We start from the raw sequence: 12,668 nt of genomic DNA, 5'->3' as shown, positions 1-12,668 counted from the left end.
ATAAATAAGCTGTGGCACACACTACTCCCCTTCCTCAGAGAGCCTACTTGGAGGGCTAAACAAATCTAATTGGTGATTTTTATAGCAATAGAGGGGCAAATAACTGTCAGTTCTGTTTCCCATCTTAGACTTCCTCACCCTTGGTCTGGCCTCTTTTCCCTCTCTGTCAAGCTTCTTTCTGTCCCAAGACAACTCCCAAACACACTACAAAGCCCTAGTATCCCCTCATGCTACCTATAGTCCAAAGCTATTTCTTTCCTCTCTATACTTGTTAATTTTTCACTGAGCTTTCTTTGTATCCCATAGTTGAGCAAATAGGGAAATGCTATAAGGTACTATCCTGCTAATACGAGAGTATATACTCCTCCTCTTTCTTCTGTGCCTATACTCTGTGCAGCAGACAGGAAGCTAAGGTTAAGAATTCTAAGCTAGTACTGATCCCTCAACTCTACACATTCCCTGCCATTGGAGCTACAGAGAGAGAAAGAGAGAGGAAAAAAAAAAATAAAGAGTACACAAAGTATGTCATTATTATCTTTTCACCCCTCTTTGGAAATCCTTCTCTCTCACACTGCCACCTCTCCCCAGACCTCCAATACCTTGCTGTATTTGTGTTTTATTATGGTTCTCCTTCAGTGAAAGTCTGTCAGTGATAAACTTTGTCTTTGACTGAAATGTCTTTATTTCACTCTCATTCTTAATTGTTCGTTCCAGTGGGTACAAAGTTCCTACACTGACACTTATTTTTACTCAGCATTTCAAAGATATTAAAGATGACTCTTCTCAGTCTAATTGAAGTTCCTTCATAGGCAATCTGTCTTTTCTCTTTGGTTAATTTTAACATCTCTTCTGTCCTAAGCTCTCTACAGGTTCACTACAAAGTATTTACACTCTGATGAAGAATTTCTGAGTCTGAGGATTCATGCCTTACATGAATCCTGGAAATTTCTCAACCATTATCTCTTCACATACTGCCTCCTCTACCTCTCTTCTCTCTGGAAATCTTTTTAGACGTAAGTTAGATCTACATTGTCCAACACAGTAGTCACCAGCAACATGTGGCTAGTGAACACTTGAAATGTGGCTAGTCCAATCTGAGCTGTGGTACAAATGCAAACTATCAATACACACTGGATTTTATTAAAGATACTATGGGAAAAAAGTAAAGTATCTCATTCACAATTTTTTTTTTTTTTTTTTTTTTTGCGGTACGCGGGCCTCTCACTGCTGTGGCCTCTCCCGTTGCAGAGCACAGGCTCCAGACGCGCAGGCTCAGCGGCCATGGCTCACGGGCCCAGCCACTCCGTGGCATGTGGGATCTTCCCGGACTGGGGCACGAACCCGTGTCTCTTGCATCGGCAGGCAGACTCTCAACCACTGCGCCACCAGGGAAGCCCTCATTCACAATTTTTATACTGATTATATGTCAAAATGATCATATTTCAAATTAGTCTCACCCGTTTCTTTTTACTTTCTTTAATGTTGGTACTATGAATTTTAAAACTATATACTTATCTCACATTATATTTCTATTGGACAGTGCTGTTAGACTATCTGCTTCTTTTCACCATATTTCTTATCTATTCCATCTCCTCATCTCTCTGTGCTACATTCTAGGTAATTTGTAGAAATTATTTAATAGTTCACTGATTATATCATCAGCTGCTTCTAATCTGCTATTTAGTCCATCCACTAAACTTTAATTTTAATTAAATTTGAAATACATATTTCCATTTCTACTAGATTTATTTGGTCCTTTTTTCAAAGTATTATTATTTTTTGGGTTCCTTCTTTCATGTTCTTAATCATTTAAACCAGTCTATAATCTGTATCTGATAATTATTTGATGTTCTTGGGGATCTAATCCTACAGGTTGTTGTGTCTGCTGACTCTCCCTCCTGGAGGATTGTCTCCTCATGTGTTTGTAATTTTGGATTGTGAGCTCATCTTCAGCAAGGTTTTATCTTCCTTATTCCTAGGAGACCTGGGTTGGGTTTGCTTCTGCCAAACCATCCTGATATCACTGTCCCATGACAGTAATTTATGTTAGTTTACAGACTTTGGGGAATTCCTACACTATACAGATAATAACAGACATGAAGAACAAAGGCATCTACCAAAAAGATAACTGATGTCCCTGAGGTAAGGAACCTAACAAATAAAATGGGAAAATCATTCAAAGAAATAATTTTTGAAAATTTCTCTTTTACAAATGAAGAAATTAGTTACAGATGGAACAAACCATGTTCCAAGAAGGAAAAACAAAAAAAGACACAGAATGATGACACCGATCTCTATCCCAGTTGAGTTGCTAAACATCAAAGAAGTCTTTGAACAACCAGACAGACAAAGCAAGTCGACTAAAAGGGGTGAAGTGGAGTGAGAATCAGTCTTATCTCAGATGTCTCTAAGGCAAGATTCAATGCCAGAAAACAGTGAAATATTGCCACAAATTTGAGAAAGAAAGAAAAACGTGGCCCAAGAATATTGTTAAATATAAGAGAAACAGACAGATATTCTCAACCTGAAATATATCAGGGAATACAGAACAAAGTGCTTTTCTAGGAAAAAAAATATTGACAAAAATCCATGGATTAGGGACTTCCCTGGTGGCACAATGGTTAAGAATCCACCTGCCAATGCAGGGGACACAGGTTCGAGCACTGGTCCGGGAGGATCCCACATGCCGCAGAGCAACTAGGCCCGTGCGCCACAACTACTGAGCTTGTGCTCTAGAGCCCATGAGCGACAACTGCTGAAGCCCACACACCTAGAGCCTGTGCTCTGCAACAAGAGAAGCCACTGCAGTGAGAAGCCCGAGCACCACAACAAAGAGTAGCCCCCGCTTGATGCAACTAGAGAAAGCCCATGTGCAGCAACAAAGACCCAACCCAACCAAATAAATAAATATTTTTAAAAATCAGTGGTTTTAAAAAAAATTCTATGGATTAAAACAATGAACTCAATAATGGGAAGGCACTGCTGACAGTAAGCAGTGATTCCATTTAAATATAGAACTAAGACTGAACAGGACAAAAAGTAAATGTCATAAACCTTGACAAATAATAACATCAAAAACAGGTGGGGAGAGAAGACAGAAAGTTTATCAGTATTAACTTCAATTTCTTCCTCTATCCATAGTAAGATGTTAAGTATCCAAAAATAAAACATGTGGTAAAATATACAATGATTTCAATTTTTTAATGTTTTTAATGTCCTTTTTCTTAACTTTGAAGTGTCTGGGAAATAATAGCTCTTCCAATGAAGAAATATTTACTGAAGTTCAACCATTTCTTGAATTTTACTTTCTTTTTGCTGTTGTTGTTAATTTCTGAGGAAAAAAGTAGAGAAAAGTAGTAGGAATTATAAAACAAACTCTTACATTCCTACCACTCAGAATTAATAATTATAAATGTGTCGAGTGTGATGTATTGTTTTAGGGAATGTAACATTAAAGAGAGATAGCTAATGTCCCTTTTAAGCTCCATTCTTAGTCCCATCTCTCCTATGCAGAGCAAAAACTTTTCCATTCAGTTTACGTAGATAAACAGACAGATAGATAGATATCAGTAACTGATATATAGTATTGCCTTGTGCGAACAATCATTTTTTATTTATATAATGGTAGCATATCAAACATATTATTCTGCATCTTGCTTTTTTCATTCATTGTTCAATGAGCTGCATATAAGAGCTAGTTTATTCCTATTAATGGCATAAATTCCACTGTGTGACTATTCCACATTTATTCATGCATTCCACTATTAATGAACACTTAGACTGTTACCCTTGGATTTATTTTTTGCTGTTACAAACAATGCTCCCATGAACATCCTTGCACAAGTGTGAAAGTTTCTCAGTATACCTAGAAGTGTAATCATTGGATTATAAAAATAGGCACATTTTCAATTTTATTACATACTGCCAAATTGCTCTTCCAAATGACCATGTGTCAATACACCCAACCCTCAAAAAAAAGGAAAAAAAAAATTTTTTAAGAAAAAAAAAATACACCCAACCCTTTCTCAAGTGGTGTGACAGAATACCATTTTCTCCATATCTTCGACAGTACTTAATATTTTGGGCCATCTAAGTGAAATAGTATCTTGTTGTTTTGTATTTGCCTAATAGGAATAGGGTTGAGATTATTTGCATGGCAGATGGAGTCTTCCTTTTAAAAACTGAAATTTCCTCTTAAAAAATTTTTCCTCTATATATAACACTTTGGTATTAAATTGTTACTCTAGATGACTTTTGGCTACTATTTGCCTGCTGTATCTTTTTCTATTTAATATTTAGGTTTTTTATGTTGTTTTACATGTGTCTCCTGTAACTATCATATGGCTAGATTTTGGTATGTGTGTGTAATTTTAATCCAAGCTGAGCTTTTTTAAAAGTAGTGTATTTACTGCGGTAACCTACATGGGAGGGAAGTCCAAAAGGGAGGGGATATCTGTATGTGTATAGCTGATTCATTTTGTTGTGCAGTGAAGGCTAACATATAACATTGTAAAGCAACTATACTAAAATAAAAATTAATTTTTAAAAAGTAGTGCATTTAACCCATTTTCTTTATGGTAATTTATAAAATAAATTTTGAGCACTCTACTTAATGCATTTTCTCCTTTTTATCTCCCCATTGCCATATTCCTGACTTCCACTGAATTGATCATTTCTTCACTCAGTTTTTTTCTACTCTCTTTTGTTTGTTTTTGTTTTTTGGCCACACCACGTGGAGTGCAGGATCTTAGTTCCCTGACCAGGGATGGAACCCATGTCCCCTGCAGTGGAAGCGTGGAGTCTTAACCATTGGACCACCAGGGAATTCCCCCTCTACTCAACTTTTACTCTTCTACGTGGCTACCTTTAAATTGTTACACATATAAACATTATTTTTCTAATAATATCTAGAGGTAATCAATATCTGTATCTCCCCCCTTGAAAAGACAGGGTTCCAAAATCCTTGGCATGTTTTCACTTCCTCTTGCTGAGTGCTTCCCTCAGCAAGCAAGTGCCCCAAAATACCATACCTACCACATTGTTATGACTGGAATTTTGGCTCATAACTACTTTAAAACTTTTAAATCCAATTAATATTTAGACAATAAGTTCTGCTCATTAATTTGTTTACTGTTTCTTCTTGTACGTCATCCTTGTTCTTGCAAAGCACATCTTCTGTCAAAGAAACCAACTTAAAAAATGACATACCTGTAGGAGTATCCTTTGTGTGCACCTAGGTTGGAGCACCCCTAGGGTAAGGCAGATGTTTCACTTCTGGATAAAACTGAACCTGGGTGTGAGGCTGCAGAAAATCTAACTAAAACAACTAAACGTAGTTATTTCAGAGTGAATTTATGCGTGGCAAATTTTCTAAGCTCCTTCTGTGCCTCTAATTATTTATATTTTCTCCTCAAATTTGTGTGATGGTTTGGCTGGAATATAATTCCTAACTGCAACATTTATTTTCCTTTCAGCACTCTAAAGAAATTGTTTGTGAAATGGGCAGGTATAATTCTGACTTAAAAAGAAATGTGGGACTTCCCTGGTGGCACAGTGGTTAAGAATCTGCCTGCCAATGCAGGGGACATGGGTTCGATCCCTGGTCTGGGAAGATCCCACATATTGTGGAGCAACTAAGCCCGAGCGCTGCAACTCCTGAGCCCACGCACCTAGAGCCCATGCTCCGCAACAAGAGAAGCCACCTCAACAAGAAGCCCGCACACCGCCATGAAGAATAGCCCCCGCTCGCCACAATTAGAGAAAGCCCGCGCGCAGCAACGAAGACCAAATGCAGCCAAAAATAAATAAAATAAATTTTTAAAAAAAGGAGAAATGCGACATGAAAAAGTTTGTCTCTTGGTTGCAATCTTGTGGACCTAAAAATACTTTCTTTACGCAAGAGTTGCAACATGCTGTGACTTGCCATTCTCTATGCCAATAAGAAATACAAAGATAAAATATTTACAATCCATCCAGCTAAAGAAAGAGCCTTGATCAAGGAGAGTAAAAGGTCTCAAGTTAAATTTGACATGCTCTGTTTTCTATCATAAGTTACAGCCCTTCTTGCTGTGCTTTGTGACACAACTGTAACATAATATCAAATTGTTTTATGTCAAACCTTTTCTTTAACATGTGAAATAAAATCTCCTCACTCCAATGTTTGGGTTAACTCCAAAGCTCATAAAACATGTTTCAAAGAATTGCATAAAATCAAAATATCAAATGTAAGGAATACTGGTCCATAACATATGCCTGTTATTATTCAGTTAAATTATAAATTGTCTCAATTCTTTTATGTATGCATTTTCCCTCCAATGTATAAATAATGTGTAAAACTTCTGGGCAGAGAGAGCAGTTCAGTTTTCTGGCCTCCCTGTGCTATCAAGCTTGAGTTTAAAGATACATCATGAAGTCTTCTAAAAAAAAGAACATAGCATGAAGTTCTGTTTTTCCCACATGCTCCACAGCATTCTCGTGTCAGATGTTGCTTAAGAAAAGTCACATGCCAATCTGATTCTTATTCTTTTCTCAGAAATCTGCTTTTCCTCTCTGATAATTTTAAGAGTGTCTTTTATTTTTTGATGCTCTAAAATGTCATTAGTACATGACTCTGTACAGGCTTTTTCTTACTTATTCTGTCCAGCAATTATCTCCAAATCTATAAATCACAAATAAAATTCAGGTTGTTTTTCTTTAAATAAAAACAGTAAAACTACTGTAAAATTTATATAAAGGAGAAAAGTCCATGAATAGCTGAGCTAACCTTAAAAAAGAAGAGAAAATGGGGAAAAGGAGGCTTGTTCTACCAGATATTAAGACATATTGCAGGGCCATAATAGGTGGGTATCAGTGCAATAGACAAAAGGAACAAGGTAGAAACCTCTAAGAAGGACCCATTTATAATGGGAATTTGATATACAATAAAGGAGGCATCACAAATCAATGGGGAAAGATGAGATCATTTATTAGGTGGAGTTGGAAAAACTTGCCCACTACATGGAGAAGAATAAAACTGCATTGCTACCTAACATCATCTATAAGGGTGAACTCCAGATGAGAGGAAATAAATGTGAAAGTAAAACCATAAATCCAACTGAATAAAATGTAGGATGAACTTTGTGACCTAGAGACAGGGAAGAACTTTAAACGTCAAAAGCACAAACCAATACAGAAGAACAATCAAGAATTTGATTATATCAGAATTATTTCTATCCATGAAAGATACCACATAAACAAAGTTAATAGGTGACAGAATAGAAGAAGGCATTTGCAAAGTCTAAAACATATAGGGGATTAACATCTAAAGTATACAAGGACTCAAGGTCCACCTTTCTGTTCAGCCATTCTCAGCATTGCTTTTGTCCCCATGTGGTTGCAAGATGACCACTACAGCTCCAGATAGTGTATCCTCACACAACTGCATCCAAACACAGGAAGCAGTCGTTCCTTGTGCGTCTCTTGGTATTGTGGAGAAATACTCATAGAAGTCGCCTAGCAGAACTCCTGTCTGGTCCCACTGGTCAGGACTGGATCACACATCAATGCCCCAGTTGCAAGGGTGACTGGAAAAACAATTGGTGGGCATGTTCAGCAACTATGGTGGGAGACAGCCTGGCCAGCAGGGGAGAAGGGTTGGAGAACAGCAGTTAGAGGATTAACAAAAAACGTTGCCATATCTGCCCTCCATTTTCTCCACTTTCTCCTGTCACTCCTATTAGATAGATGTGAACACTCCATCTACCCCCCCCCCCCAATGGCTTTCATTCTCCACCTACTTTCTTTTCCTACTGCGTTCTGAGAGAATTTCTCCATCCAGTTTTCCAGAACAGTATTCACTCTTCTGTGTATCCACTCTGCCATTCAACCCACCTATTGTTTTATTTCAAAAAGTATGTTTTTCATTGTTAAGATCTCCAATTTACTTCATTTTTGTAATGCCTGTTCATGCTCTGTGGATGCAATATACTTGCATCTCTCTGATGATATTATTCTAAAGGTCTGTTCCAATTCTATTAGCTTTGTTTCCTCAAGTGAAATTCTTCTCTTTTTTTAATTCGATTTCGAGGTGCTACTCAAGTACACAGGGATTATTTACCCAAGATCCAGTTTTTCTACTGAGATCAGTTTTATGATATGTGAATTATATCTCAATAATGCCTTTTTTTGTTGTTTTTTGTGGGTTTTTTTAAAGAAGGAACTGATTGCTTACACTTCTGCCTCTGAGAGGAGTACTCAGACTTTTCCTTGGGCCTCTGAAATTACCCTCTGTACTAGCGAAGATTGTTTGGAAACCCATCCTGTGCAAGCACTGGAGCATTACTAGCCTTACAACCATTTATAAAGGGCTTTGTGGCATCTACAACTTGCTCCATTTGTTTTTCCTCCACTGGGCAGAAGTAAAATGATTAAAAATAAGGATCACAAGTCAGAACAGGACTCAAAGTGCTAGTGTTACTGTAGCTAGAGGCTAGCAGTGAAGTGACATCATGCTCTGCCTATCGATCTTAGGAGCTCCTTGGCAGAAGGGAGCTTATCAAGTATCTGATAGTGAAACTTTCACATATATTACTTCACTTCATCCTTAAAGCCACCTTTAGTAGCAGGCACTACAGATCTGTGTTTTACAGATGAGGAAACTGAGGCTAGTTTAGAGAAGTTAAGGAACTTGCCCAGAACCCACAATAAGAAAGTTGTGGAGTCACTGTAAAGCACCAGGGAATTATACAAAGATCAAGGAGAGTGAGAAGACATAAACTTACCTCACCTGAGACAACTCCAACAAACAAAGCCACTCAGATGTCACCATTCAATGGCTGTGTTCTTGGCAGGCGTTTTGATACATAGGCATTTGGTAGCTTTTCTCTGGAAGTCTCCATTTCTCCTAGATTCTTTTTTTCAGAGACAATTTTTCATGACCTTTTTATTACCTGGATCATCTCACGAGTATTTCACTGTCCCTCTCTGAAGAATATTCTAAGCCAAATAAATGTCCTACCTTTACCTGATGGTCTGGTGCAAGCTAGTAAATTCGAGGACCTCTTCCCTGACTTTGCTTCTCAGGACCTGATGAACATTTCTTCAAGATATGGCAACACAGAACCACCAGCATATCATCAGACCTGTGAAGTCTAGTCAGGGTTTCGTGTATCTCAGAGAGGGTCTTTCAAACTCATGTTTATTCTTAGGCATCACAGGGAGTCTGTTGTCTTTTATCGATTAGAGGTCGCTGCTTCAGTCGGTTTTAGCCATCTTTAGTAACTCAAACCGCCGCCGCCCCTCCCCCGCCCCGCCTCTACCACCACACACACTGATGCACAGAGCTGCAAGGTTTCATCCTGCACAATGCATCTCTGACCAGCCTATAGTTTACCATTGTTTTGCCACAGTAACAAGACCTATATAACAGAAGCCTGGTCTCAGATAACATTAGGACTTGCCTCCAGTTCTTCTGACTTCTAGCCCAGGTTCCCTTTGCATTAGTCCACGCTGCATCTTATGTAGATGATTCTGACATATTATGTGCAAAATCTGGACAGAGCTGTATGGTTACTAGACAAATAAGCCATCTGCATTAAGTCGGTAAATCACAAGCTACATTTTTAGAATGTTTCTCTTCTCATTTGGCTAATTCAATAATACAGATATCTGTCCAAATTTTAAACAAGAATTTTGTCCTGTCAGAATTAATTTTCCTAGTAGAAATTGTTTCTGGTACAAGGTGGTAGCATTTCCGTTATGTAATGTATAAAGTAAATGTATTCAATATGTATAATCTGAGTGACTAGTAACAGCTTTTCCTGATATCTCACAGTTTCTCTTTGTTCATCAATTTAATCAGTGAGATTAAAAGACAGACATCTTACATATGACTCCTCATACACCTGGGTTTTCGATTCCATCTAGTATCTATAAATTTCCCTTTTCAAACCACCTCCTTAGGATCCTTATCAGAGAGCAAGGAACAGAAATTCTATGCCATTAGATCAGCAGAAGGTAAAAAGTACTCTCTACATATTATTCCATTTAATCCTCCCAACCCTTTGGAAATAGACATTATATAACAACAACAAAAAAGCACATTGCTATAAAAGATCAGAGGTAGTATTCAAATCCAGGTATTTCCAACCTAAGAACTCATGTTCTTCCTTCTATACCATGAGTTAAGAAGCAGACACATTCATGTAATAATATGACACAACTGTAACATAATTTCTCATAAGAGAAATATAAAAATGTTCCCCCAAACTCATGGTTCCTTTTATTTAGTATAAAGAGAAAAGATTCTTGTTAGCTAGCAGAAAAACTGGAGAAGACTTTGGGAGAAAATAGCAATTAAGAGAGGCCTTTAAGGATGGATAAAATGTCAACAGGTCCTGAAAATATAGGCATCAAGTAAATTCACCATGCAGATTCACAGGGACTGTCTCTCATAATCTTATCACTCTGAAAATTCCTCAGGACTCTGAATCCCTGCTCATCTTCAGAGTTCTCTCCATTCCATCTGCAAATGCTCCCTGAGCCCCACCCCAAACCAAACTTTCCTTTATAAATTTTCTTTCAAGACTCTTAGGGTTATCATCGTTTAAAAATAGCCTATTAGCTCTGAGGCATAAGGCTTTTTAACAGCACTCTGAATTCTACTCATCCCATGCATTCTGATTCATTTGCATCTACCTAATAGTGTCTTATCTTGGTTTGTACTTCACAAGATTTCTTTCAGAGCCCTTATAAATATGGCCTGGTCTCTATTCCTCCTCAATAGCAATTCCTAGTCTAAAAGCTAAAAGCAGTAGGCCTAAGGATGTGTTTATTTAAGTGTAATATGAACTGGATAAAGAGATCTAACAACAAAGCTAAAAACCAGAATGCATTTCCTTTGATGATCAAATTTTAACAACACACAATTTCAATAACTGGTACAGTAATATTTTCATGAAAATTTCTTTGTATTAACAACAATGGAAAACTAATGTTAGAAGGGAACCCTAACTCTTTACTGAGTTTACATACCTTTGAGGTACAAATAAAATGCGCCAAATATTGCTCCAGCTGTTTGTATCACTGATAGTAGAATAACTGTACTTACTATATGCTAAGCACTGTGGTAAGATTTTATTTAATTTCCATTACCCTATAAAGTAACACTAGTGCTTTTTTTTACAAACGAAATTGAGATTCAGAGAAGTTAAGTCACTTGCCCAGAGTTACAATGCTAGTCAGAGTCAGGATTTGAACCCAAACACTGTTGATTTGAGCCCAAATCACTCTGATGACAAAACTTCTGTTCTTTCAGTTACAGAATGCCACCTTCATCCCCAAATCCTGCACAAAAGAGGTGGTCAAATTACAGAACCAACATGAGATTTTCCCAAAATTATCAATTATCTCACGATGTCCCCATATGTGGGATGATGGTTAGTCACTAATCAAATCTGCATCTGAATTCCACAAAAGCAACCAGAGATTACTAGGCAATGTTAACACATGCCCTCTACCAGATATTGCAAATCTATCATCCAAAGGCCAGTCCTGGTGGAAAATCTTGACTTGGCCTTGGTAAGGAGACTAGCAGAGCCAGAGGATCTCCCTGAAGGCTAGCATTCTCTGATTGGATGGTAGCACTGCTCAAAATAATTCCATTATTTCCTTGGGTAGAGGTCTTACGTCAGAATAAATTATCAGAATAAAGGGATCCCATTCCAAAAGAAAACCAACTCCTAACAAAGCTTTTGTTATGGCGCTCACAGGGTCACTTCCATATGAAGTAAGGAACTCTACACAACACATAAAAGAATCTGCAGGGACTTCCCTGGTGATCCAGTGGTTGGGAATCCGCCTTCACATGCAGGGGACATGGGTTTGATCCCTGGTCCGGGAACTAGGATCCCACATGCTGCTGGTCAACTAGGCCTGCGCTCCACAACTACAGAGCCCACACGCTCTGGAGCTCACATACCACAACTAGAGAGAGGCCCGCGTGCTGCAACTAAGATCCAACACAGCCATAAATTAAAAAAATAGTTAAAATAATTTAAAAGAAAAGAATCTGCAATAGATTTGTATATTTTTCCTTGGTATCAGATCTGTATCGGTGTAATTAATATGTATATATGCTCCTGAAGGAGCACAAGTGTATTTAATATGAATGGACTATTTATTCATCACTGATGCCTAACTAAAAAAAGCGCAAATTTTTCTGAGTATATAAGAGACATACCCTAGGGGCTTCCCTGGTGGTGCAGTGGTTGAGAATCTGCCTGCCAATGCAGGGGATACAGGTTCGATCCCTGGTCTGGGAAGATCCCACATGCCGTGGAGCAACTAGGCCCGTGAGCCACAACTACTGAGCCTGTGCTCCTCAACAAGAGAGGCCGCGACAGTGAAAGGCCCGCGCACCGCGATGAAGAGTGGCCCCTGCTCGCCGCAACTAGAGAAAGCCCTCGCACGGAAACGAAGACCCAACACAACCAAAAATAAATAAATAAATTTATTTAAAAAAAAAAAGAGACATACCCTAGAGGAATGGTTTCTCTCTTTCTCAAAATTTAAAAATACCTTTCTACTTAATTATGTTATTGATATGCTGATCACTTCAACATCCCTGCGGAGCTAATAATAATAATCACAGATTTTCTGTTCTTCATTTCAGGGGCTTTTGTTTTTGCTGA

At 38.0% G+C, this 12,668-nt stretch overlaps 1 protein-coding gene across 1 annotated transcript in view; it reads right to left on the bottom strand.

The window, feature by feature from the left end:
- PSMD11 (proteasome 26S subunit, non-ATPase 11) overlaps positions 1–9,202 on the bottom strand; it is a 43,068-nt gene extending 33,866 nt beyond the window's left edge. Inside the window, exon 1 of the mRNA XM_073797867.1 lies at positions 7,329–9,202. Coding sequence (XP_073653968.1) covers positions 7,329–7,368 — 40 coding nt within the window. The 5' untranslated portion in view covers positions 7,369–9,202. The remainder of the gene's footprint in view (positions 1–7,328) is intronic.
- Between the last annotated feature and the right edge of the window lie 3,466 nt (positions 9,203–12,668).

Source organism: Tursiops truncatus, chromosome 20 (assembly GCF_011762595.2).
Source record: "Tursiops truncatus isolate mTurTru1 chromosome 20, mTurTru1.mat.Y, whole genome shotgun sequence".
Classification (NCBI taxonomy): domain Eukaryota; kingdom Metazoa; phylum Chordata; class Mammalia; order Artiodactyla; family Delphinidae; genus Tursiops; species Tursiops truncatus.
Note: the sequence above shows the minus strand (reverse complement) of the source record. Positions and strands in the feature narration are given on the sequence as shown.